The following is a 25,855-nucleotide window of genomic DNA, read 5'->3' as shown; positions in this document are numbered from 1 at the left end:
TTAGTTGCCTGAGCTGTCAAAAGATAAACATTGCCACCGCTACACTAGGGGGGTGGGGGTGGGCAAATATCCCATCGCCGCGGTTTATTGTCTACCAAAGATATGTGCTGACAGTTTTTATCCATTTTTGATTGCTCTCTGTTAAAATAAATAAAAGTTTAAAAAAACTAAAAAAACACGCTTTTATAGAAAATCCAACTAAAAAATAGAAAATAAATTTTAATAAATTTTAATAAATTTTAATTAAGAATAGCGTAAATAAGAAAAAAAAGTACTTTATTGTAAAAAAAGCATGGGTTGCTTTTTAAGATATTATCAAAATGATAATCCTTCTACTCATATCTGTCAATAAAATATTTATAACTATTGACACTATGCACCCCATGATTTTTTTTACAATAAAATACATTTTTCTTATTTACTCTATGCTTAATTCAAATTTATTAAAATTTATTTTCTATTTTTTTTGTTGGATTTTCTTTAAAAGCATGTTTTTTAGTTTTTTTTTAAAACTATTACTTATTTTTCATTTTTTAGCTGTATTTTCTATAAAATCAACTTCAATATGTCATAATTAATAATACAATACAGGTATCGTAAATCACTTATGAAAACTATTTAAATTTGGACACTTGCTGTTCCTGGATTCTAATGATGTGTTAGTCCTTTATCAATGCAGCCTGACCAAAATATCATTCAGTTTTAGGAAAACAAAAAATCGCTAATCCTGATTACCCTAGTAAGGATAACGGGTCTAACTGACCAAAATATCATTCAGTTTTAGGAAAACAAAAAATCGCTAATCCTGATTACCCTAGTAAGGATAACGGGTCTAACTGTTTAAAATATTGAATTGTCATGGGTCCTTGATTAGTATGCCAAATTTCGAGTTAATCCGATGTTTTGAAGGGGGTCAAAATCATGTTCAAATTTTCCTTTACATACGTATGAAGTTAATAAAAGCGTGTTAAAAACTTATTCAGCGGATACCGTGGATGTTATTTATGACTCAAACAATGGTGGGAAATCCAGGTTTTAACATATTCTTCCCAAAGAAAAAATCATTAGAATCGTCAATTTTTCCGGAGAACAGAATCAAAGAATATTAATCTTATATTCGACTTCGACTCTGAAGCTTTGCACACCCCTTATTAAAAAGTCTTTTTACGTTTTTATTAACTTAGACAAGAATTAAAACAAAAAAATAATTTTGTGCACTAATTTTTTTTATACCTCCACAATGTGTGCCAATACCTAGGTACCAGCTGAGAGCTGAGTGTTGGTTTGGTGAGGTCTCTACAGAATTGATCACACACCAATGTTCAGTCTTCTTGCTAGCAACCATACTAGCATTTTCCTAGAATAATTCCCTGGTAAACATGAAATTTTTACTGCTGTAATTATAGTTTCTTTTGAACTGGAAGTGTAAACAAAGTTTCGTTGGCCAATAGGTTGGTGGTCCTGCTTCTGGCAAAACAAGTGTTGTGCAGTTGATGGCAGAACTTGTTGGTATGGAATTACGGGTGTTGCCAATGAATTCTGCAATGGACACCATGGAAATATTGGGAGGATTTGAACAAGTAAGTTGAAAAATATACCTATTTTTTCCATAATAAAGTGTAATTCAGTTTAACCTCACTACAAAGTATACCTCACGTTACAAGAATTATCTCTTAAAAGTATATCTATTTTCATATCCTTAAAAGATGTCAGTTTAACCTCATTACAAAGTAGTATACCATACCTCACTTTACAAGAATTCTCTCTTAAAAGTACGTATTTTCATATCCTTAAAATATGTTATACATTTAGTAACTATAGTATAAAGTAGGTCGGGCCAGTCAAATTCTTCAAACCCTTGAATATCATTGAAACTTTAATGTGAAAAATTTGTGATTCTAGGAAATAGATTTGAAGAAAAACATTTGAGGAAATATAGTGAATTCAAAAATTTTGCACTGATAACTGTGTTTACAACAAGTTTGTCAACCCTATTGCATTTTTGTTTGTTGCTGTTATATTACAGTGCATGTGATTTTGTATTTTTAAGATATAATTTAGTGAGTAACATTATCACATGTTGTAATTCGGGCAAATTATTTTGTGACACACACATTTAATATGTTGAGTATGTTTAACACTGAAGTTAATACATATTTTTCTCATAAACCCTGAGGCCTATATTTGTATTCAAGGGGTAGTTTGGATCTTACTCTTTGTGTTCAAATTCAATATTTGGATTTGTGAAAATTTGGATTTGACTCATATATAATGTACTTTAATTTGGTATTATACATAAAAAATGTGGCTTTTTAAGGTATGTTGTAATTTCATACATTTTCAATTGGAAGTAAGGTCAAAAGAGTTATGTAGAGAGAAAACAAAATGTCTGTTTTTGTTTGCAGTGGAATATACATCATCACCTGAGCGACTTGATATGCGAAGCTGATCGCATTGTTTCCTTCATAGTGCGGGAGACCATGGTTGGTCAGAAGAATGGAATTGGTGTGAAAGTTTGGGCCCTGGCCAATGAATGGTGGTGCAACACCCGGTCTTCCACAGAAGGTATGCTGCAATTAACGTATTAATCCGCGTATGGATCGCACATTTATGGCGATATTTTGTTAAATGACATATACTTTGACCCGTGTACAAATTTTTTCATTTTGAGTGAAAAAAAAAATTAACTTTGCAGTGTTTTGGTTGACTATGTGCTTAAATAACTAGCTTGTGTTTTTTTTTTTTAAATGAATATGTCATGAGTAAGTATAAATTGTTTAGTTAAAATATCTCAGCAGTGAGTGTAAAACATCAAGAACTGCTCCATTAGTCAACGTCTGTCGTCTGTCAAGCAACTTCTCGGTCACCGCTGGTCAGTAAGTGGCGTGGCTGTCACTGCCTGGCTGACTCTCGGAAGGAGGGAAAAGTCTAAAAATAAACCAGCCAGAGAAAGAATGACTGGAGTGGGTGCACTTACGTGTGGTGTGCGTGTATGTGTGCCTGAAAGAGTGTGTTGTTTTGCAGCAGTGTTTATGGTTCTCCCTCCCTCCCTCTCTCTAGTTGTATATGTCTGTAATCTGGCACCATATACAATCATCAATTTTCGTGATGCAACTGTGTTCAAGCATTGTTTTTGTGTGAGATTCGTTCATGACAAAAACTGCTCTAAGGTCATGCATATTTTTATTGAAGGTACTAACAAAAAAAAATTACAAGGAAATGGTGTGCCACCTTTCCTCTCTTTGGGAAGAGGAGGGATGAAAAAAAATTAATGGTGAAGGGAAACATGGGTATAAAAAAGTATTCTTTTCCTTTGAATATTTTGTTAAATATTGCTATTGTGTTTTGGGGAGGGGAGGAAGGAAGGGTCGGTGCCATGTTGAGTTTCTTACGTGGCAATAGGCTGATTGGCAGACCATAAAACTTCACTTGTATTCTACTGGAGACAGATATATGTTGTGTCCCATAGTCAAATGCAACACTTACAATGAAAATGTATTTTTATGCTCAAAAGTAAAGGTGCGATCTGTACGCAGGGGCAACCCTTCTGCGGCTAAATACAGGAAGATTGTGGGCAACGTGTGTGACAGCGGTAACAAGAAGTAATGTGTCCATTCACAACTGCGCCTTCTTAAAAATCAGTTTCTTAAAATAAAAGTTGTCTTTCATTCGAAGTGGCTTCACATTTTAAAGTGTTTTGTAGTTTTTGGTCTCTTTAACTCTGTAGCTTATTTCTTACACTAGACATCATCCTATACAGCAGGCTGCTTAATATGTATTTAAGAAATAGTTCAAAAATTCAGTTCAAGACCAACAGTAATTTTAATTGAACGAAATAAATAAATATTTGATTAGCCACTCGGATTATTAATTTATCTCACTACACTGAAAGAAATTTTTGTATATTTTACAAGGAAAATCCTTGGAAACCCTGTTGCCAAGGATATTACTTGTAAAACTACAAGGCAGAGCTTTGTACCATGTGCGATTTTGCAAGGCTCTGCCTTGTAGTTTTGCAAGAAATATCCTTGGCAACAGGGTTTCCAAGAATTTCCCTTGTAAAAGTACAAATTTTTTTTTTTTTTAGAGTGGACTCGTTCATAGAGAATATCTTCTTATTGGAATGAAAGTGAAATTGCAAAGACGTGGACAGTGACACGACCACAGAATGCTCGCGCTGCGTCGCGGGAAGGTTGTTGTGGTTGCTGACGCGAGGCGGCGGTGTGGTCCAGACGGGCGGGCGACTGCGGTGCGGCAGTGCGACGCCACGAGCCAGGTCCTGCGGCGGCTGGTCGCCGAGTGGGAGGCCTGGAACCCCGCGTGCTGCCGCGACCTCGGGGTGGGCGACCTGCTCCGCCGGCTGGAGCAAGTGCGGGCGGAGGCCACGAGGGACGTCTCTGCCGGCGGAGGGAAGTTTGAGTGGGTGGACAGCCTGCTCGTCAAGGTATGGCTCGCAAGGGATCATCCATTAATCACGAAATATCACAAGGGGGGAGGTGTAGAGAGCTATCACTATCACGTGTATTAATTTTTTCGCCCGATTTCTACTAAACCGAAAAGCGACGCGTGACCTTGACTCGCCGTAGCCAGGCAACAATATCTCCGCCCGCCGCAACATGAACCACCCGGCTCGGCTTGCCAGTCGCCAGTAAGACTGTGATTTTGGCGCCGAATACATGCGTAAATCACATATAAGCCCTTCCTTTATTATTTGTATGCCAGTGAGAATAAACCTGCAACCTTAATGTGTGTCTGGACATTTTTATCACTGTGCTTAATTTTCCAGAATTAAATTAGATTATACCTTTATTTAAAGATAATATTCTAAAATTTTTAAAAATATTTTGTACCAAAAAAATACACGTGATTTATAAGGTGGGGGGGGGGGGGGGGGTAGTCTAAAACCTCACCACAAATCACTAGGGGGGAGGGGGGGTTAAAAATTTGCTAAAAACACATCACGTGATTAATGGACGACCCCCAACTGTTTCTCCTGTTGTAACGGGGACTGATTTACTTATTTTATAACCTCGTCTTTGGTGATTTCGCTCGAGATCACGATTATTTGTTTCAGTTATGGTAAGGGACAAGGTTTTATGGTCTTATAAGAAAAAAATCAATTTTCTTCATTAAAAATCCTGGTTCGTCTTGATCGTTTTGAAAAGTTAAAAAAAAAAAACACGTGAATTACCGACATATTTTCAAATTTAAAGCTTACTTTTTGTCCCTTTATTATTTTTTACAATGCCATCAATATGAATCAAAAGATCAATATGCAATGAAAAGCCCATACTAATTATACTTGTACATTTCCTAATGATGTATCTCTGTAGGGCTTAAGCCATGTCTGTATGGTATCAGCTGTTGACTGTTAGTTTTTACTTAGTACGTAATATTTTAGGTTCTAAAATAAAAGCGTAAACTAAGTATTCATGAATTAACAATGCATTTTAAGTGACAAAATAATGCAATTAGGTGAATTTTGTTGCATGTCCGTAAACAGACTTTACAGACAAACCCCCTTTTTTTTTTTAGTTTTCCTTGACTGAACTTAAAATTTTGGTTTTTGTGATGTAACAAATTGCATCTAATTGGTTGTGTTAATTTTTCGTACATAAATATTGGATAACCAGTGATTTCACTAAGGATTATTTTTAACTGTAATGATGTTCGTGGAAAGTTTGCCACGTGCGTTTTCACACCTGTGTGTGGTGGCAGTGCCTGAAAGACGGGGCTTGGCTGCTGGTGGAGAACGTGAACCTCTGCTCGTCTGCGGTTCTGGACCGCCTGAACGCCCTGTTGGAGCCCGGCGGCACGCTGTCCGTCGACGAGCGCGGCGTGGGGCCCGACAACAAGGTGGTCAGCGTCACGCCGCATCCCAACTTCCGCGTCTTCTTCACCATGAACCCCGAGTACGGAGAGGTCTCCAGGTGGGTGCTGCTGTTTTCAACTTTGTTAGTACAGTAAAAAAAAACCTTGTTAATTAAAATTCAGTTGTTAATACAGTGAAAACTCTTTGATTTGATCTCGGTTGTTAGTGCAGTGGCAAACCTTGTTAGTTTGAAATCAGATGTTAGTTCTGTAAAACTTTGATGATTTGAACTCAGTTGTTAGTAGAGTGAAACCTTTCTTAATTTAAAATAAGTTGTTAGTACATTGAAAGTTTTGTTAATTTGAACTCAGCTGCTGGTACAGTGAAACCTTGTTAATTTGGAATCAGTTGTTATTACAGTAAAACTTTGATGATTTTAACTCAGTTGTTAGTAGAGTGAAAACCTTGTTAATTTAAAATCAGTTGTTAGTACATTGAAAGTTTTGTTAATTTGAACTGTTGTTAGTATAGTGAGACCTTGTTGATTTGGAATCAGTTGTTAGTACAGTAAAACCTTGTTAATTTGGACTCTGATGATTCCAGTCACAATGTAATCCCAACTTCTTGCTATCTGCGAATTAGGATTGGGGTTTTATAATGCTTCTGACATTGCGTGTCAGGAATATGACAAAGCTTCGGTCTTGGGGAAAAAAATAACCTCACCAACAATGGTTACGAATGTGTTCAGGAGATTGGTGTTCACATTGAAATACATATGTGCTTGCTAAAATAAATAAATTTAGCAGAAATGTTTTAATTTGTGGGAGATGTGTGCATACACCTAGAGCTAAATTATCATGCTTATAAACAAGGTGCTGCTATTTTATTTGAATTGGTTTTCCTTCTTAAAAAAAAAAATAATAATACCATATTTACTTGAATATGCTTCATCCCCCTAATATTTATACCGTAACAAAAAAAAAAGAATTTGTCAAATGTTTGGCTCACTAAACCTAAACTGATTAGTATATAATTTTTAAATAGTATAAAATGGAAAGAAGATGCTTTTGTTGTAACACAGAACCAAGACCGTACCCTTAAATCAAGTATTTCTCTTACTCTCTTTAAGCCTTAAATAAGCTTTTTCTGTAAAGCTGTAGCGTTAAGAGATAATTATTTCCAAAATAAGGAGTCTGAAAGCCACGAATTTTAACAGAATCTTTATGTACTCTCTATACCATTAAGTAGTACATAAAAGCGTGATGCCATACATTAAGTTCTGCCTAAGTAAATTCTGATGAATGCTAATCAGCTGACAGCCCTGATTAGGCATACATGTGTTGGTAGTAATCGAAAAAGATTTTTATTTTTATATAAAAATCTCATTAAATTAATGGCATAAAAGAACACACTTAATTATATTATTATCAAATTATGTGTTATTTTCAGTAGCAAGTACATCACAGCATTGAGTTACAAACAAACTTACGGTGTAATACTTTTTGAGTTTTGATGATTTGTTAAAATGGGATGATGATTGCGTTCAGTAGCCTTCACATCTACACAACGTGACCCATGTTTACAGGGCCATGAGGAATCGCTGTGTTGAAATATTCATGAAGCCCATGTCACAGACGTTGTGTAAACTGGACAGTTTTTCTGTACTGGCGGACTTGGGTCTTCAGTCGCCGTCAGTTTTGTGGAGCATTCAGCAAGGTAAGGCGACTTGAATTTTCCATCATTAGGGGAAGGTTTTCACTAAGAATGTTAGAATGAGTTTTCAGATGGTTATGTTCAGTTTTAAATATTTTAGGCCCGTAAGGGTAGGAATGGGAGTCGGCCCCATTGTCTTAGTAGTTAAAGCTTCTGGCAAAGGTTCAGGCATGGAACGTTGTGGTGTTCTTCACCTTTGTACTGCAAGAGGCAATTGCAAAGTCATTCTGTGACCATCTACCTGCGATCATGTCTGGCTGATCACCCAATCATCAGGAATGAGACAGTGATGTTGTAACATTTTGAAACCATAGATGCTTTCAAGTACAGTGTGTCGCATGGGAACAAGCATTTTCACCCTAGCATTACAATTTAAAAACAGTTAGTATGGGATTGAAATTATTCAACTAAAATTTAAAGAATTAATTCCTCAGGGTTTGAGAAAAGCCTTTTTATGATTCTTGCTCCTCTACACTGGATCTCCTCTCCTCGGGAAGAAGGTGACGAGGGGTGGAGACGCTCGTCAGGATCTCAGTGGTCACCTCGCCACAAGGTGACCGAGCCGCGGGAGGCACGGTGAAGTCACGAGAGGCTTAAACGTGGCGGCGCGCAAGGCAAGGGAGGCGTGACCGAGTCTCATCCAGGGGTGTTAGAGAGGCAGGGGTTCCCGCTAGACCATGCACGCAAGTCAGAAAATGACCAGTCGTAACACTTTTCCGGTTCAAGGCCATTTATTGTGCCCAGCTCAAATCACAGAATCTTGCTCCCATTGGTGCATACTGGAACCGTCCCTATATTGCCAACTGATTTGACGTGACACACGATGGGACGTGGAACTGCCTGCAACGATCGTACAGTCTTTCATTTGCGCCGGCCACACAGTGCCGCAGAGAGGTGTCTGCAGACAAATTGTTAGGACATGACTGCAGTTGCGACCGTGGCACACATCAGTTTAAAAAGTTAAAATTTAATAAAAAAAAATGAGTTAAATTGTATAATATAAACAAAATTAAAAATATATTTGAAAAATAAATTGTCAGTCCAACTGTAGTGTGTTTGGTAATAAATATTTCATGTTTATATAAGTGTATTTTTTGACATACAAAAAACGTTTCTTATACTTTAAATAATATAAGTAGGCCTTAATAGGCCTTAACTTCAAAGTTAACATTTCAACTGCTGATATTTAGAGAATATTTTTGTTTCAGAGATTGGATCGTTTGATAATTTTGGCCAGCTGACGTGGCTCGCGTACATGGCCGGTCAGCAAGCGACGCGCGGACTGGACGCGACGCGCGCCCTGAGGGACACGTTGCTGGAGCTGCACGGCGCGGCTCCCGGCCAGACGTCGCGCGGGGAGCTGGAGGGGAGGCTGGCCCCGCTGGTCCGCAGCCCCGGGCCCGTTGCCGAGACCGTCGCGGACTGCGTGGACCTGCGCGCAGCAACGCTCGCGACGGCTGCCCTGAACGACCGGCGTGCCGTGTGCCTGGTGAAGCAGGACTGCGCGCTGCTGGGCGCGCTCCTCGTGGCGCGGCGGCACGGCGTGCCCTTGCTGCCGGGCTTGACCCAGCTCCTCCCCAACGTGATGGGGGTCGACGTCGCCTGGGTGCAGGAGTGCCAGCCGGCGGAGATGGCGGCGTTGTTCGTCATCGCGGCGTTCTTCAGCACCGACGACCGCGACATGAAGGTGGAGTGGGTGTCCAGGTTGTTCCGGGGGACAGCTATCGAACACCCTGCCTCGGAGGCCGTCGCCAGCCTCGTTGCCGGAGGTCGCGGTGGGATGCTGGATCGTACACTCGAAGATTCTCTTCACTGGCTTTTGATGGAATTGGCAGTCGCCACATACGATCATACGGATCTTGCGAGTCGGAAACCCAGCGATGGAACTCTCAGAATAGTGGATGCCCCATCGTATGCTTGTAAGTTCACACAAAGCAATTTTGTTCTTAAAATGTTTTTAGATTAATGAATTAATGGCCTTTTCCGCCTTAATTTCAAATTTTCTTTTCATTGGGAATACACATTTTAAGTACAGTTAAATATTAACATAGACCATGTACTAATTTTGTATATGGATTATTTTCTCACTTTTTTTCAAGTTACTTATTTGAAAAGTGTTGAGTATTTTTTTAATGGACTAGTTAGAATCTTGAGTTTTTTCATAGTAATACAAGTTACACTGAATTTAATATTTAAAAATATATATTTGGAAATGTCTTACATTACGTACCTATAAATCAATTAATTCAATTACTGTCAATTTTGCTAGTCCAATTACATCTTTTAAACTAAGGCAAAGGTCCTTAAACTCTTTTATTCATATTTTTTAATCAGAAGTTTCTTATGTTTGTAGTTAAAAATAGACACTTATTATTTCTTTTTTTTTTTCAGGGGTTCTTCAAAATCATCCAATGGTTTCTAAATGTGGTGAAATCATTGATTTATTTGATAAATACATGAAGAAATTACTTCAGTCCGAAATCGTGAATCGTGATCATGCAGGCATTTGTGAAGTGGAAATACTGTTGAAAGCTCTCATGACAAGGAATCACTTCTCAGCCGCAGTGTGTACAGTTATGTATCGTATTGAGGATAACGCATGGATGCTTGTCTGGAGTTCTTTGAAGAAGCTTCGTATCTACTACAATTGGTTTAGGCAGTATGCCGTTCAACCAGTTGTTGATTTCATTGATCTCTGGCAAGTGTAAGTATTCCTTCTTTTGACGAATATTTTTCAACATAATTTTTATAGCATAAATAAAAAAAAAAATTCCTTAACTTCTGAGTGCAATTAGTTAAAATTATCAAAAACAAAAAAAAAATGAATGTATTGGTTAAGTGAAATTTAAAGCAACCTTTCAGTTACGTTTACAATTTTTTAGGCGACTCTTAATTTTCTTCACTCGTCAGCTGGTCAACTCCCTGTCTCTCCCTAGTGGCACAGAATTGCAACGAGGCAGCTCGCATCACGCACCGGCGCCATCGTGTTTCAGGAACGGAGCCAGCGCCGCTGAGCTGCTAGACGGCCTGCCAGACATAGAGACAGACACCACCAGCGACAGCCTCGCCTCGCTGCAGTGGCACCCTCCCGCCTGGTTCAGTCGAGGCTGGCCGGCCGTGCTGCAGTCCCTCCGGAGGTACGGCCCCCTCTCCCGCTGCACGGGGAGATGCGACTAGCTTGATGTAGCAGTCTGGGAATGCTGTTTGGTAGAGTTTGTTGATCTGTCAAAGGCTTTTTCTACATCTAATAACGTTGCGACTACATGCTGCTCCTGTGCTGTCATTGCAACGTAACAAGCTAACGCATGCGTTTACTTGTACGCGGGTTGTCGGTAACCACAGTGCACACCTTGTCATTTGCTCTTACCAGTTGCATTACAACACCAGCACAATGTCATTGCCAGAACAGCCACCGAGGACGGTGATATGGACTGAGCTTTTCCACTCTTATGTTAACTCAAGGTTAAAAACACCACGTAATAATGGCATAAACCACGACACGTGTCATGCACACAACTGCCAACACACGTGGATTTCCTTGTCCCCTCTGCCGTCATTTATGGCCGCAGCGCCGCCCGCCCATGGCCATTAACTCCCGGGTGCGGGCAGCTGCACTGTCACTGTCCCAGTGCACGCCCGGCTCAGTGCTGCTGCGTGACCTTGAACCACAGAGACTCGCCCGCTGGGAGGGGAGCGAGGCTGTGTCGCTTTCCCTCACCACATCACATCTTCACATGCACCGCCAATCAGCGTTGCTCTCGTTACTCCCTCCCCCGCCAGACGTGCAAGTCGTGCTGTCGCCACTGTGGTCCGCGTCATCAGTCACACTTCATTTTGAGGTGACAGTTCTTCGACTGATTTGATGGTCTATTGGACTATTGCTATTCCAACGTTGTCTGTGTTGCCCGACTGCTGAGTACCTCTGTTGTGTGCTTTGCTGGTTGAATTTGGAGCACTTTAAACACAGGCTGCGCACCACTGCACATTGTAGCAGGGGGAAGGGGTCGTGTCTGACTTTGCAAAGAAGGTGTTGGCACTTTGGTATTTGGGCATGGCAGAGTTACAAACCGGTGAGAAGTTAGAATGGGCTGTGTTGTTGGTACCTGTCCCTGTTATGATATAACCGCCTCTCGAGCACGGCAGTGCTTTTCAAATATTCCATGAACTTGACCAAGGATGATATATCTTGACCAGTGAATGTCGTTTCCCACAGCACATTATCACATCCAGCCTCTTGCAGAAAATGGGAAGCAGTATCAAGTCCCACTGACTGACTGACTGGAAGCTTACTTGATGCCCAAAATCAATTTCATTGTAACTAACTAATAATAAATAATAATAAATAAATTAATAGATAAATAAAACAGTTTGGTGTTGAAACTGAAAATCAATGTTCCAAATTTGTTGATATTGGTACTTCTGCCAGTTATTGGCTCAACATTTTTGCCATATAATTGAATTTGTGTGTAATGTAATCATTTTGCGAATGATTGTGGTTCATTGATTGTGTTATATTGAATTCTGTTTTCAGAGCGTCAGCTTCACTAAGTTTATGGGATGATATTACCGACCGTAAAGTTCATGTACTGATGGACAAAGAATACCAAGTAGCTTCGAAGCATGTTATCAGTCTAATCACTGATTCCATTGTAGATAGGAATCCTTCAAAAGAAGGTAAGTAGAATTGGTCTGAATTACAAATTTTGTAATTTACTTCACAGTTATGTAATGTACTGTTCACATAACACTTTATAAAATGCCATTATTATCTTTGTAAGTGGTGATACCTTTTCATGATCTTTAATGACTGTTGTTTTGAGTCACAAGATTTTTCTGTAATCCTCCCAAAGATCAGTCTTCATCATTGTCATACTCACTCAGGTCATTTCCAGCGCTCTGCCGGAGACTTTACTTAATCTCTTCTAGAGGACCGCACAGTCCCATAAAATGAAACTTGTAAATTTCTGTCTCCAATTATTTATATCAGTTTTGGCACAGAGCGTATGAAGTACAAATTGAAACAAGAGCTGCAGCCATCTAATTGTATTATTTGTAAGGCCATTTTATATGGTCAGTTGCGATAAAACCAAAATAACACTGTAAATCATGCCACTACACAATATAATGCCATAATTCAAGTTAATGCACCACAAAGCACCAAAATGCAATCAAAATCATTAAACTAATCAGCATTTTCTTAAAAAAAACTTTAATGACCTTTACTTAATCTTTTAAAAATTAAATTCCAGGAATGTTATTTATTTATTATTTAGCAAAACGTTTGTATGTACTACGATTTAATATTAAAAAAATGGGAAAAATTAGTTCCTTTGATTGTGTAACTGTTATTAGTTTACTCATTTTTACATTATAATCTTAGACTATTTTCAAACATATAAATACTTTAAAAATGTTTTATTTGTTCTGAAAAGTTAGACATACAAACCATTGTATTGAAAAAAGTAAATTTTGTATCATTGAAAATTACACTTTTTGGGAAAAAAATTAGTATCATGGAACTTTTAGGTATCTTATTTGTTCAGTAATAAGCTATCTTTTTTAATAAACAGATATCATAAATAATTTAAATATTAAAAACAATAACCCCGAAATCTCCTGCTTTAAAAATGAAATTCACCTGAAAATAAAACCATAAAATCTTGTCTTAAGTGATTAAGAATGAATGAGAATTCTTTACTCTGTACTAGTTTTAGGCACTGGGCGATGTCGTTAATAAGTAATGACCATTTCCGACCTGAATGATTTAGGTAAGTTGGTACCATTCTGCTAGAGGAGGAATGGAGGTCAACTTTAGGGAACTGTCTACCATCCTGTATGGGGTTGCTTCATCACACACACACACTGCCTGCTGGTAAAATGGGAAACATTGAAGCTCTTGTAATCATTTCTGAGGAATGCAAGCTTTTTGACAGCAAACTGTATAAACAGTGTTGAGTTAAGTGATGTAGATGAGATACAAAATTATTAAAGGTAATTAACTTAGAGCCAACTAATTTGCTTGGAAATTCATCATCTGTGTAAAAAAATTTTTTTTTTTTTTTAATTCGTTTTAAACTGGCATAATTTTTAGGTCTGAGTAGAAGCGGCAGTGCTCTCAGTTATGCCATTTACCTTCCACCCAAGTTCATTTTGTAGCGTCGAACCTTAGATCCTTCGTTAGTGGGGAAACTTAACTGTGCCATACACGTGTGGGCTTTCCGCGCCACTGTTCTGTGAACAACTTCACAACGTTTTCACTGTTTGAAATCAAACATCCTGTGTTGCTTCGCGAGTGACATTCGGGAAATGGGTTCTACTGGTACTTCTGTTTGAGGCAGTTGCATGACACAGAGAGGTGACCTGTGAGCGTGCGTGCTTGTGGGCGGACAGTCGTGGAGGGCGTGCGGCGACTGGTGGAGGCGGCGGGCGGGGAGCGGGCCCCGGGCGACGGTGCCGCCGGCGCCGCCGGCGCCGCCCTGTGGCCGGTCCAGGAACTGCTGTGCGCCAGGCTGTGCTCCCTGCTGAGGATGGAGCTGCTGATGGACGCTCGCGGGCACCTGCTCCGCCAGGCGGGCGCCGCCCTCTGCGCCCTGCCCACCGCCCCCCTGCTGCTGAAGGTGCTGGTGCGGGCGCTGGGGAACCCCCACCTGCCCGACGCCCGCTCCCTCCGCGTGGGGTTCGACGTGGCTGCCCTGCTGCTGGACCACGCCAGGGCCTCGCCGGCCCTTTGCTTGTGGCAGCCGGGCGGAGGCGACGCGGGAGAGGTTCGTGGCCACTCCATGCACTGGATATCTACAACAGATACTTCTGACACAGCTACAGGGTGTTGTGAGCTTTCAGGCACTCACGTGGAGCACATTTTATGAATTGTTTCACACTACTGTAACAAGTTAGTGTTCTTCCTATGATGCGGGACTTTTGGGACACCCTGTAGAATGATCATTACTATTACTACTTACATGACTTAGAAAAAAAAAAGTTGGAATAAAAACAATTATTTTGTTTCGTTAGTGATTAAATGTCACATTTAGCTCAAATTTTCTTCTACTTTTATGTTTATGACAGAGAGAAGTGTGTGTCGTAGCTGTACAGCTGTCATGGTTCACGGCATCCACGTGTTTAAAGGGATTGTCGGCGGTGTGCTCGCTTGCAGGCGGCTCCGGCACCTCACCTCCCCGCCCTGGCCGTGCAGTTGAGGCACTTGCTGCAGGGCGGGTCCAGCCGCTTCGCCCTGCCCTCGCTCGGCTCGAGCCAGTCGCACGGCTTGAAGCTGCGCGCCCTGCGCGAGATGCTCTGGAGGAACATGGCGTTCTTCACTTCGCCTCGGACAGACGCTTAGTGAGTACGAGTCGGTGCCTAAAACATGCTGGGTCCGATTCCCCGTGTGAATCACTCTGCTGACGTAAGTGGCACTAGAAAGGGGCCTAGTAAACATGGAATCAGTGTGATAATTTAAATAATTTTCAAATGCAATGTATGTACTTGAGTTCTTTTTATTAAACTCATAGTCATAAACTTTAGGGTCATATTATATTCAGAGTCACATTATTTTCGAGTAAATTACAGACTTGCTCCTGGTTTATGTCTTTGGATACAAAAACCTTTATGTTTCTTTACGAAGGTAACTGTAATTTATGTCTTATCACTTACAAATACAAATAATAGTAAACCATTTATTAAAATATGCAGTAAAATTGCAGTTGTCTGAGAGCCCAGGAATAAATTAACTTTGGTTTGCCAATTTTCTTTTTGTAAAACAGGAATATTAAAACTTTTGTATCTTTTATTATATTTTCAATTTTTTCCTTATCAATTAAATTAATAGGATGTTTATTAAACATGTATTCTCGCCATAGGTGTGAACACACATTGAAGCGTGAATGCCTCATTTGCGTGTGGCCAATATCACTTGAGTCTTTTCTTTGGTGTATTAAATACTTAAAATCGACAGGTCATTCATAGTGGCATAAAGTGAAACCTCGTTATAAATTACCTCACTGTAAAGGCTTTCTCTCTTGAAAATATATATATTTTTAGGTCCCATCAAGGTGTTTTACATTTGGTAACAGTTCAGTATTTGATTCAAACGGAAGAAGACGGCCTTGACGGAACGGTGTGGTACTGTTGCAGCGCGGTGGAGCGGCAGTGTGTCCTGCTGGCCGTGGGGGGCGTGACCGCCGCGGCCCGGGGGGCGGCGGGGGCGGGCGAGACGGCCGGCCTCAGGGACTGCCTCAGCGAGCTGGACCAGGGGGACGCCCTGTCCTCCGCGGCGGGCTGGGTGGAGTTGGCCGCCGCTCGCCTGGGCAAGGAGCGGAGGGACTGGCAGGCCGTGGGGCTGGCCTGGGTGGGGCTGGGACTCCTGCGGGCCAAGCTCCAGGAGATGCGCCCCGTGTCCGACTGGGAGAGACGCGAGTCGCTGGCCTCCGCGGCGCGGGAGGTACGACCCTGCCCTTTCCTAAACCACTGTGGAGACCTCTCCCATGGGTTGGTAATATTCCAACAACAACCCAAGAACCAGACTGCGACCATAAGATATGATCATGCGACCCAGGGTTCAAAAACCATCATATCAAACCATGTTACTTAATGTACCTTGCTTTTCGTTTTTAAAGTCTTGTTTACAAAATTGTCATCAAAGACACACGCCTAACGCCGTTTTATCAAGGGAATCCTTGAATTAGTCGGCCGTGACATACGGTCACAAGCCAACCTAGCGTTTTCTTGAGTAATGTCAAAAACTATAGAAAATGATCGGTATGATCGGGAGGATCATTTGATCATTGTAGCAGGATTTGAAACGAGGGCACCCAAACATGAGTCTAGTGTTGCAATTGTGCTACATCCTTTGGTAGCAAGAGATTAAAAAGACAACAAAATCAACAAAGCACGTTGATTGCACGATTAGAGGAGAATTGTTTGGCATGTTAACATGATACCAGCACTTGTTAAGTTCTTATTTTACCAAAAATATAGACTGTATAAATTTTGTTAATGCTTCATGTAACACATACAGTTAATCACTATAAAGAATTTTCTCAAGATATTTATAAATTTGAACTTTTTCACAGGTAAATTTTATCTAAGGGGCAAAATTGTATTTATTTATAGTCAAATATATTTTTTTTTTCAAACTATTATTCATTTAATTTTGTTAAGTGAAATTTTCTTAAAAGGAATTTATTTTACTTGTTTGAAACAATTACTTTTTGATCACACTTGCTATTAGTGTGTAAATTGTTAACAAAATTCTCACACCATTAATTCTTAGTCGCCTACACCTATACTAAAAATAAAATACTCTACTTACCTGCATATGTGTAGCATATTTTATGCATATTTTTAGTGCAAAAAAAGCACTGCAACCCTTATGTTAATTTTTCACTTTGGGTTAAAATATTATAATAATAATGTATTGTGTGGTTGAATATGTGTCTGAATAACTAACCTGTGTTGAATTTTAATAAATATAACTTAACAATTAATTTTTTTAATTTGTTTAATCACAGTATCTCAGTAGTCGTGTGAAACTCCGTGAACAGCGCAGTTATTGTATGTGTGCCGTGTGCAGATAGTGCTTTATAGTACCATAAGTGTGCTGATGGTGCTGTATAGTACTGTGTGTGTGTTGATGGTGCTGTTTAGTACTGTGTGTGTGGTGCTGATGGTGCTGAATAGTACTCCATGTGTACTGATGGTTGCTGTATAGTGCCGTACATGTACTGAGGGTGCTGCGTAGCACCGTATGTGTGCTGATGGTTCTGAATGTCACCGCAGGTCACGTACTTGTCGAAGCGCCTGTTTGCCCTCGAGTGCTGGAGCCAGGTGAAGATGTGCAGTATCCTGTCGTCGTCGAGTCTGCGGCAACACCCTGCGATACAGGCCATCATGAACCATCTGAGCTCCAGCAAAGCCAAGAAACAAGAACTGGAGGAGACCATGCCGGAGCGGCCGAGCGAGGAAGAGCTTCAAAATATGAGCGAGGTTATTGAGACTGTTATTCACTGAGATTGAACTTTTCTAGTTTTTATTAATTTTTTCAGTGTACACATATTTTTCTTAAACAAATTTTAACTGATAGGGGTGTGCGAAGACCATTTTTTTTTCATCAAAGACGAAGGCAAAGATCACTTAAATTTTTTTTTACATTAAGAACAATCCACAGATACAACTTTTGAGTGCTTGTGTAGGTGTTTTGTGGGCACCTCTTGCACATCACACACTAAATAAGAACAACGTAGGAAATATTTAGCACATTAACTATTTGGCACTGCTTTAAATAAAAAGCAAAAAAAAAAAAATTAGTTAAATTTATTCATGTGGTGACATTTTAAAACACTGTTAATTAAATGAAATTGTATTTTAGTTACCTGTGAATTTGAAAATATTCGTAATAGTCTAATTCTGTTACAGTAAACTAGAGAAATTGTGTTAGAACAAGGTTTTTTTTTAAGATTTGATACAAACATATTTTTAATGAGACTGAAAATGCATTCAGCATGTTACCATTGAGTCCAGTGTCTCTCATGACTTTTGATGTTTGTGTGTAGTTGGGCACAGCCTTTATCCTGTGTGTTGTTATGATTCAACCTTAAGATGATCTCAATTATTTTCTATTCCAAGACAGGGTGATAGGGGGCTCAAGACTAACAATGAAAGACAGTTCAATATAGAGACTTGATTTAATGTCACGTACTATTATAGAGTTAGCGGTCACCAATTTAGACAATTATTGGGGAGCCTCGCTACCACACCTCGGCAGGTTCCTTACCCACGCTGTGCTGGGTCGCGCTCGCGGCAGGAATTCGACGACGGACTGCGGCGGCCGAGGACACGGCGCTCCGTGGTTCCGGCGTCACGACTTCAGCCGTCCAGTCGCCGGTGACCAGAAGAAGCCCCTTCTCGACGGTGGCTGTCGTTTTAATCCTCCTGTCCGCGTCCGTGTTGATGTTCCGTGTTGTCCTCTTTTCTCTCGCAGCGGCGACCCGCGTCGCTGTTTCGCTGGCGGTGTTGAAACTGCTGACACCTCGTGTTTGACTCAGGGCGAGCCTCGAAGCCGCTTGCCAGAGTGCTCAGAGCGAGTCATAACACTCTCCCCCTGGTTGGATTAAGAGGCTGTCCTCAGCCTAGTTCAAGAGGACACTGGAACTGCATCTTGGAGCGGGAACGTAGGTGTCTTGATGCATCGGCCGCGGACCCGATCTTCCTGTAGGTGCCTTCACGCTCGGAGCGCCGCGTGTCCTTTCTTCTCTCGCGGTCGGTTACGCGGATCGATTCGCTTTCCTGACGTGGTGTGACAGCGAGACTTTCTATAGTTGTTATAACATTTCTATTTAGTATTCTGAGGGTACCGATTTGTGATTACATTGAATTTTTATTTTTTTTTATACAACCGATATAACATAACAAGACACAAATTAATATAATCAACGTGTTAACAACTTGATACATGTGAGTTGTATTATAAATATATCAATACAATTCATATGAACATACTCTGACTATATGTGTGGTAACCAGATTTTTTTTTTTTTTTTTTTTTTTTTTTTGTAATTTTACTCTATCATTGATTTATTTATTTATCCAATGTTACATTCACAGCAACACTCAAAGTGAGTTTAAACGTTGTGCACGACATACAAGACAACTACTACATACAAAATATATAAAATAAGGTGAAATAAATTATAAATACAAAAACAAAATTAAGACAAACTTATAACAAAATATACAAATTACAATACAAACCGCTTGGACAACAAAATATACAGACACATTGATAAAGGAATGATAATAATTATATCATCTAAAAGGAACATATCTTTGACACAAATGGAATATAAAATTAAGTTTTGTATGGAGACATAAAAACAATTTCCATATAATTATGTTCTTATTTTATATATATATACATACATACATATCCTTTTCTTTCGTATATCTAATTAATAACATTTCCCTACTATCTATAGCATATGTCATCCTCCTGTATTATAAGCTGTAAGTTATAATTTATTGTATTAACTATTACTAATATCATAATTTATTTTATCAAACCACTCCTCATATCCGAAATCTCAGTAAGTTATTGACATGGACACTTATCTACAATATTTATACCATTATTTTATTGTACAAAAACGGGTCGACCCTTAACTCTTGTCCACTGTAGCGCTACATAACGTGAACTCCCGGGAGTGAAAATTGGTACCATGGCGAGGGAATTTTATAGGATAAGGATTTATTAACTATTTTACTATTTTACCTCACCTATATAGGTGCTTTTTTCTTCATATATACTTGTACCTTGGCTGCTGGTTGGAACGGGTTTGCGGCCGTCTTGTTGTATTATTATACTTACCTACTCTTATATATATATATTTTTCCGAATACACACACGCTTAAGTACAAAAGCTAGGCATATTGTTACTGACGACACTGACTGCAAACATGCTGAGTATGAATAGGTGCCAAATTCCCTGAAAGAACTCCATGATTGGCTCCTCCCCCTGTAATAAAACACATGCCATAAGGTTCATACATACTCTACTATGCTATATCAGTATCCTATATATTTGTCTTGCCTTACTGTCTCATTGTTATCGTTATTCTTATTACTAGGCCGAGCATTATCACTCTGATAACAGTACGAATTGTCGGTTTATGTATGCTCGCTTTAAATGACGTGTTGACACTGTGTCGTTGATCATTTTATTACCTTTCTTCATTCTCAACACTACTGTCGCTGGCCCCAACACCTTGACAACCTGGAAAGGACCTATGTATTTAAATGATAGCGACTTATGCCGAGCTTTACGTCGAAGCCAAACGGAATCACCTTCCTTGTATGTATTGACTTTAAATTTCTTATTAAAATTGGTTTCCTGTGTTTTTTGACTGTGCATGATATTTATTTTTGCCTGCTCTCTATCACTACGCAAGTGTTTTTCCCAATCTACCGGCCGACGTGGAAATTTCCCAAGCACAGCGTGTGATGGTTGCATGGCCTCAACCCCGTGTACAAGGAAAAAGGGTGTGTATTTACTGCTGGAATTTACTGTCGTGTTATAATTAAAAATTATGTATTGGAGATATTCATCCCATCCGCGGGGGTCTTCAGCTGCCCATATTGTCAGCTGTTCTCCAATTACACGGTTAATAGATTCCACCAATCCATTACAACAGGGATTGAAACTTGTTGTCTGGAGCTTCTTGATCTGCAGTTTTTGTAAAAGTTTTGTTACTAACTCGTTATTAAATGACGTTCCTCTGTCCGTCAGCAGCCTGTCTGGACATCCAAAACGTAGAATAACGTCCTTGATAAATTCTGCACAAGTCTCGGCGTCGATTCTTGGTACTGCCTTAGCAACTACAAATCTTGATGCATATTCTGTCATAACAAGAATATACTTGTTCCCATTCCTGGTACAAGTAAGTGGACCTTTGGCATCCAGTGCCCACTGTTTAAATATTGGTAGCGGTTCAATTGGTTGCAATTGACCCGATGGTTTTTCACGCCCTTGTTTAGCTCTTTGACAAATTTCACATGATTTGACATAATTTTGTACGTCCTTACTCATTGTATCCCAATAATATGCCTGGCGTATTTTTGCAATTGTCTTAAATATGCCGAAATGGCTGCCTCCTAAAAGTGCATCATGGTGGGCTTGTATAATTTCCCGTTGAAAATTTTTAGGGACTAATGTCAGATGAATTTCTCCTCCTGGTGTATTTAATTTATAATATATTTCCCCATTATTTTTCATTCCATAACGCCGAGCTAATTTGATGTATTTTCCCTCCGCATGTTCCGGGTCTGTAAGGGCTACTTTTAATTTTTGAATATGAGGGTCTTCACTATATTCTCCTTGGAAGGGTGATGTGTTTACAATGTCGTTCACTGAAAATAGTAAATCTTCATCTCGTTCAATACCTATATCGTACCTGGAGTTCAACACTACTGTTTCGAATACTTGTTTATTATGTTTGTTATGTTTGAGCAGCACTATTGTGTGAGTAGGCATTTTAGTTTCGAATGTTTTTTCTTGACCTGTTTCTATATCAATTATCTTAATATTTATCTGATAAATTTCCACGGCTGCGTGTAATATAGGCTCACTTAATACCTCGTCCTTACTCATGTTTATTAGTATAATTTTTTCTTTGTTCAATATAGGGCTACCCAGGTTTTCGTAAAATGTTTTGTAATCACCCCAGTTTTTGTGGATGTGTTTAGCAATGGTTGTTTGTATCTCACTTTCCTTATTCTCTTCCGGAAATATTGCGTCAGCAAGAGAGTGAAAAATTGAGTTACCTCGAGCGTGACATGCTCTTACTATATATTCCTTGTTTCCTACGCGCTTATTTATGTATTCCTCATCTGTCGTCGGCACACGTGATAGAGCGTCTGGAATTTTATTGTTCGCACCTTTCACTATTTTTGCTTCGAAGTCGAACTCAGAAACTGATGTGGCAAATTTTTGTATTCGCGTATTGTGTTCCGCCATGCTTCTTAAGTATCTCAAGCTAGCATGGTCTGTCTCAATAATAAAATGTCTGCCATATAAATATTGCTTAAACAGATGGCAGAAATATTTTATGGCGCCTAATTCTCGTTCTGTTGTTGACCAACGAGTTTCATTGGATGTCAATTTCCTTGATGCGTAAGCTATAATGTGACGGTTTCCGCGTTCATCCTTTTGCATTAAGGTTGCACCTATTGCCGTTTGTGATGCGTCACATGCTAAAATTGTTTCTCGGTTTTCAACAAATTTTTCTAGTAGTGGTACTTCCGAGACTGCCTGTTTTAACTGTTGGAAAGCAGTTTGCTGTTTTACCCCCCAATGGAGGTTCGTTTGTTTTTTTGTAAGCTCTATTAATGGTTCTGCCACTGTTGCGTAGTTTTTTATGTATCTCCTTAAGTATGAAGTCATGCCCAGAAATGACCGTAACTGCTTAATGTTTTTTGGTTGTGTCATACGGTTTATGGCTTCCACCTTGTCTGTATCTGGTTTTATTCCATTCGGTGTTATACAATGTCCCAATATTTTTATTTCATCCTGTGCAAATTTGCACTTTGCAGGGTTGACTTTTACGTGAAACTGCCGTAACCTGTTAAATACATCCTGTAAATTTTGTAGATGTTCCTCGAATGAGTCTCCCATAACAAAAATGTCGTCCGCGTATGCTATCACAGAGTGCCACCTCAGTGGTCCTAATAAAATATCAATAAACTCTTGAAAATAACCTGGTGAGTTTGAAAGTCCCATTGGCATTCTATTGTAGTGGTATAACCCTATTTTGTCAATAGTGAAAGCTAACTTATGTCTGTCTTCCTTCCTTACGGGTATAGCGTAAAATCCTGAAAATAGGTCCAGTGATGTTATGTATCGCGAGTTCTGTAACGTCTGTAATATATCGTCCGTTCGTGGTGAAGGATATGACATTCTCTTGACGTAGTTATTTAAGAGACGAAAGTCTGTTAAGAAGCGTATTCCTCCGTTCTTCTTCTGTATCACCAGTGATGGTGCTGCGTACGCACTGTCCGACCTCTCGATAATTCCGGCTGCCTCCATTTGCTGCACCTGTGCCATTAAAGCTTCTCTAACTTTTGGCGCGATTCTGTATGGTCTTGTGTGGATCGGTTTGTCTGTTGTCAGTTCGATTTTTATGTGATAATTTTTAGTTTCTGTGATATCTTGTATTTTAAATGCAAAGCGATCTTCGTTTTCTTTAATAAGTCGTCGTAACTTTGCTTGTTCCTGCTGAGATAACTTTTTATTTATTCCTTCATATGGTGACTTCGCTTGTTCGTCCTGCATTTCCTCTACTTTACGAGTACATTCTTGAATCGAACCTGCATATGTTTGGAAGTTTTCATTTATCATTTCTATTTGAATCATTTTCTGGGATTTTGCTGTTTCCATGACAATTATACCTTCTTTCATAAATGGGACCACGTTGTAATTTTGTAGAAAGTCACACCCAAGTATTATATCTAAACTTAAATGTTCGTTTACCAGGAATGTATGTGTGTATGAATATCCTTGTATACTAAATTTTAATTTCACCTGGTGTGTCGGAGTCGGGAGTGATTCTGTGGCTCCCACAAGTGTGATTTTTTCCTTCAATGGTTCTAGTGGTTGGTTGGTGACGATAGTAGACGCAATGCAACTGCGCGTACTTCCTGTGTCTATTAATGCAATTCTAGTGGCCTCTCCTATCTTGACAGCGACCTTGGGCGTTCTTCGTGTCTTGTTATTTTTTTCCCGCATGTGGTCAGCTGATTCTCTTCCTTCCTCGTCACGACCTTGTTTGTCAGCGACGCCACCACCCTGCTTACTCTGCATTTGTAGCGGTGCACGCGCGCCTGCTGTCGCCGCGTCATCAAGTTTGCTGCGATACTTCCTGTGTGTATTGTTCTCTCTCCACGGCAAGTTGGGTTGTTTATTTTGCAAACCAAACTTACGTTGAAATTCCTTGAACCTTTCTGACACATTTGTGTGCCACTCAAAATCTTGATTGGTAAATAATGGGCATTTATCTAAATGATGTCCTGTGTAAAAACACATTGCGCATGTATCCTGGAATTTGTTTGGTCCTCTTACCTGTGCTACTTTCTTAAATCTGTCGTTCTCTGTTACATTTATTCCGACTTCTTGTTCTGTGTCTCGGTTATAAGATCCTATTTGCGCTTGACCATTAATTTCTTGACCTTCCTTATCCTTTGACTTTCTCCTTGTTGCACGTTCACAGTGTTGTTTCTCTTGTGCTATTGACGTTCTTGAAATTATTATTTCACACCTTGGCTCTTCGTGTTCTTTTCTTTTAGGCATATTTTTAATAATTGCTCTATATTGGTTTCTATACAGCGAAATGCATTTATTATCAGGCATAGCATTTCGCTTGCTAACTTCGGCGTAACTACTTTTTATTCTTGATTGATTTCCGTTTATTTTTTTCTGCTTTGGGAGCGCGGGAATCACTGTTTTCACTCCCTGCAATATTCGTTTTTTGAATGTTGCTCATACGACCTGTTCTTATTTCTGTATTGCCAGTTATCCCTGTTTATGTCTCTGCTCTTGCTCCTATCATCTTCATTGTTATTCCTACATTGTCTGTCTTCGTACTGTCTTCGTTCATTGAACGTTCTCCCATTCAAACCTTCATGTCTCTTTTCAGTTCTTCGTATATTCTCAGCTTTGTCATAATTCGCACGCTGCTCTCTTCTATGACTGTTATTTTGGCTCGGCGACTGCCTGTAATGTGTCTGTCGCATAAAGTTTTGAGCATGCTGACACTGTGCGTAACTATTACTAAGAGCATACTGTGGAGGTTTGCTTCTATATCCCGATCTATTGTTTATAAATGTTCTGTCCCTGTATCTTACTTCCCTTGGCCCGTACTGTGGTTTTCTTGTTTTTTCGTGGGTGTCTTGTTGCTGTATGTTGTGTTTCGTGCTAGCGTTGTTGACTGTTAGACTACGTATTTCTTCTTTTAAATAACTTATTTCCTTTTCTAATGATTCTGTATTAAGTGTTGTGTTTTCAATGTTGGCTTTGTACCTACTATTTCCTATTTCTATTTTTCTCAAGCATGATTTCATGTCATCTAACGTATGAATGTTTTGCAAAAGCAACTTGTCCACAACAGATGGTAAAAGTGACTTCCACAAAATGTCCAAAATCTCTTCATCCTTCATATCTGCCTTATAGCGTTTTGCTAGGTACACTATATTTTCTACATGCAAGAGACTGCTTTCGTCTGTCTGTTGTCTTCGAGAGAGCAATTCTTGTCTGCGTCTATTAATTTTGTCTGGCGGCGTAAACAAGTCTTTTAATCTTTCGACCGTCTGTTGCCACGTCCTGTTTGAGTCCTGTACTGTCTGTAAGTTTTCATACGCCCTCTTGGCTGTACCTCGTAGATATAGTCCTAGCCGCTGTAGTCGGTCCTGGTCTGTCCATCTGTTGATTTCTCCAATTGTATTGTAATTGTGTAGGAACTCTTCTATATCTTCGAACGCTTTGCCTTCGAATGTACCTATAGGTATTTGTGACTCTAGGAAAACTTTAATTGGTTGCTGTGCCATGTTATTATCGTATGTGTGTGTTTCCACGTGTTTGTCCTTTATGTATACAGCGATCCTACCGTTGTCTTCCCCAGTTGACTTTCCTGAATCTATCTGGTTAAGAACGTCGTCATACTCTATGTCAGTGTTCTGTGTTGGTTCTACTCCTTGTGAAACAAGTTTACTGAGGAATGCTCGAGTAATACGTCTCCCTGTGTGATCCAACTGTTGTACCACCTCTGGATTAGTGGTAACAAGCTGCTGTG

At 39.7% G+C, this 25,855-nt stretch overlaps 1 protein-coding gene across 1 annotated transcript in view; it reads left to right on the top strand.

Moving 5' to 3' along the window:
* LOC134537439 (midasin-like) overlaps positions 1-25,855 on the top strand; it is a 109,504-nt gene that overhangs the window by 42,363 nt on the left and 41,286 nt on the right. Inside the window, 13 exon segments of the mRNA XM_063377875.1 lie at positions 1,452-1,580; positions 2,406-2,565; positions 4,233-4,444; positions 5,719-5,930; positions 7,398-7,528; positions 8,734-9,444; positions 9,917-10,229; positions 10,519-10,662; positions 12,057-12,199; positions 13,916-14,289; positions 14,679-14,863; positions 15,656-15,962; positions 17,300-17,506. Of these exon segments, the coding sequence (XP_063233945.1) occupies positions 1,452-1,580; positions 2,406-2,565; positions 4,233-4,444; positions 5,719-5,930; positions 7,398-7,528; positions 8,734-9,444; positions 9,917-10,229; positions 10,519-10,662; positions 12,057-12,199; positions 13,916-14,289; positions 14,679-14,863; positions 15,656-15,962; positions 17,300-17,506 (3,228 nt within the window).

This window comes from Bacillus rossius, chromosome 12 (genome assembly GCF_032445375.1).
Source record: "Bacillus rossius redtenbacheri isolate Brsri chromosome 12, Brsri_v3, whole genome shotgun sequence".
Lineage (NCBI taxonomy): Eukaryota > Metazoa > Arthropoda > Insecta > Phasmatodea > Bacillidae > Bacillus > Bacillus rossius.
This window is presented reverse-complemented; position numbering and strand designations above follow the sequence as displayed.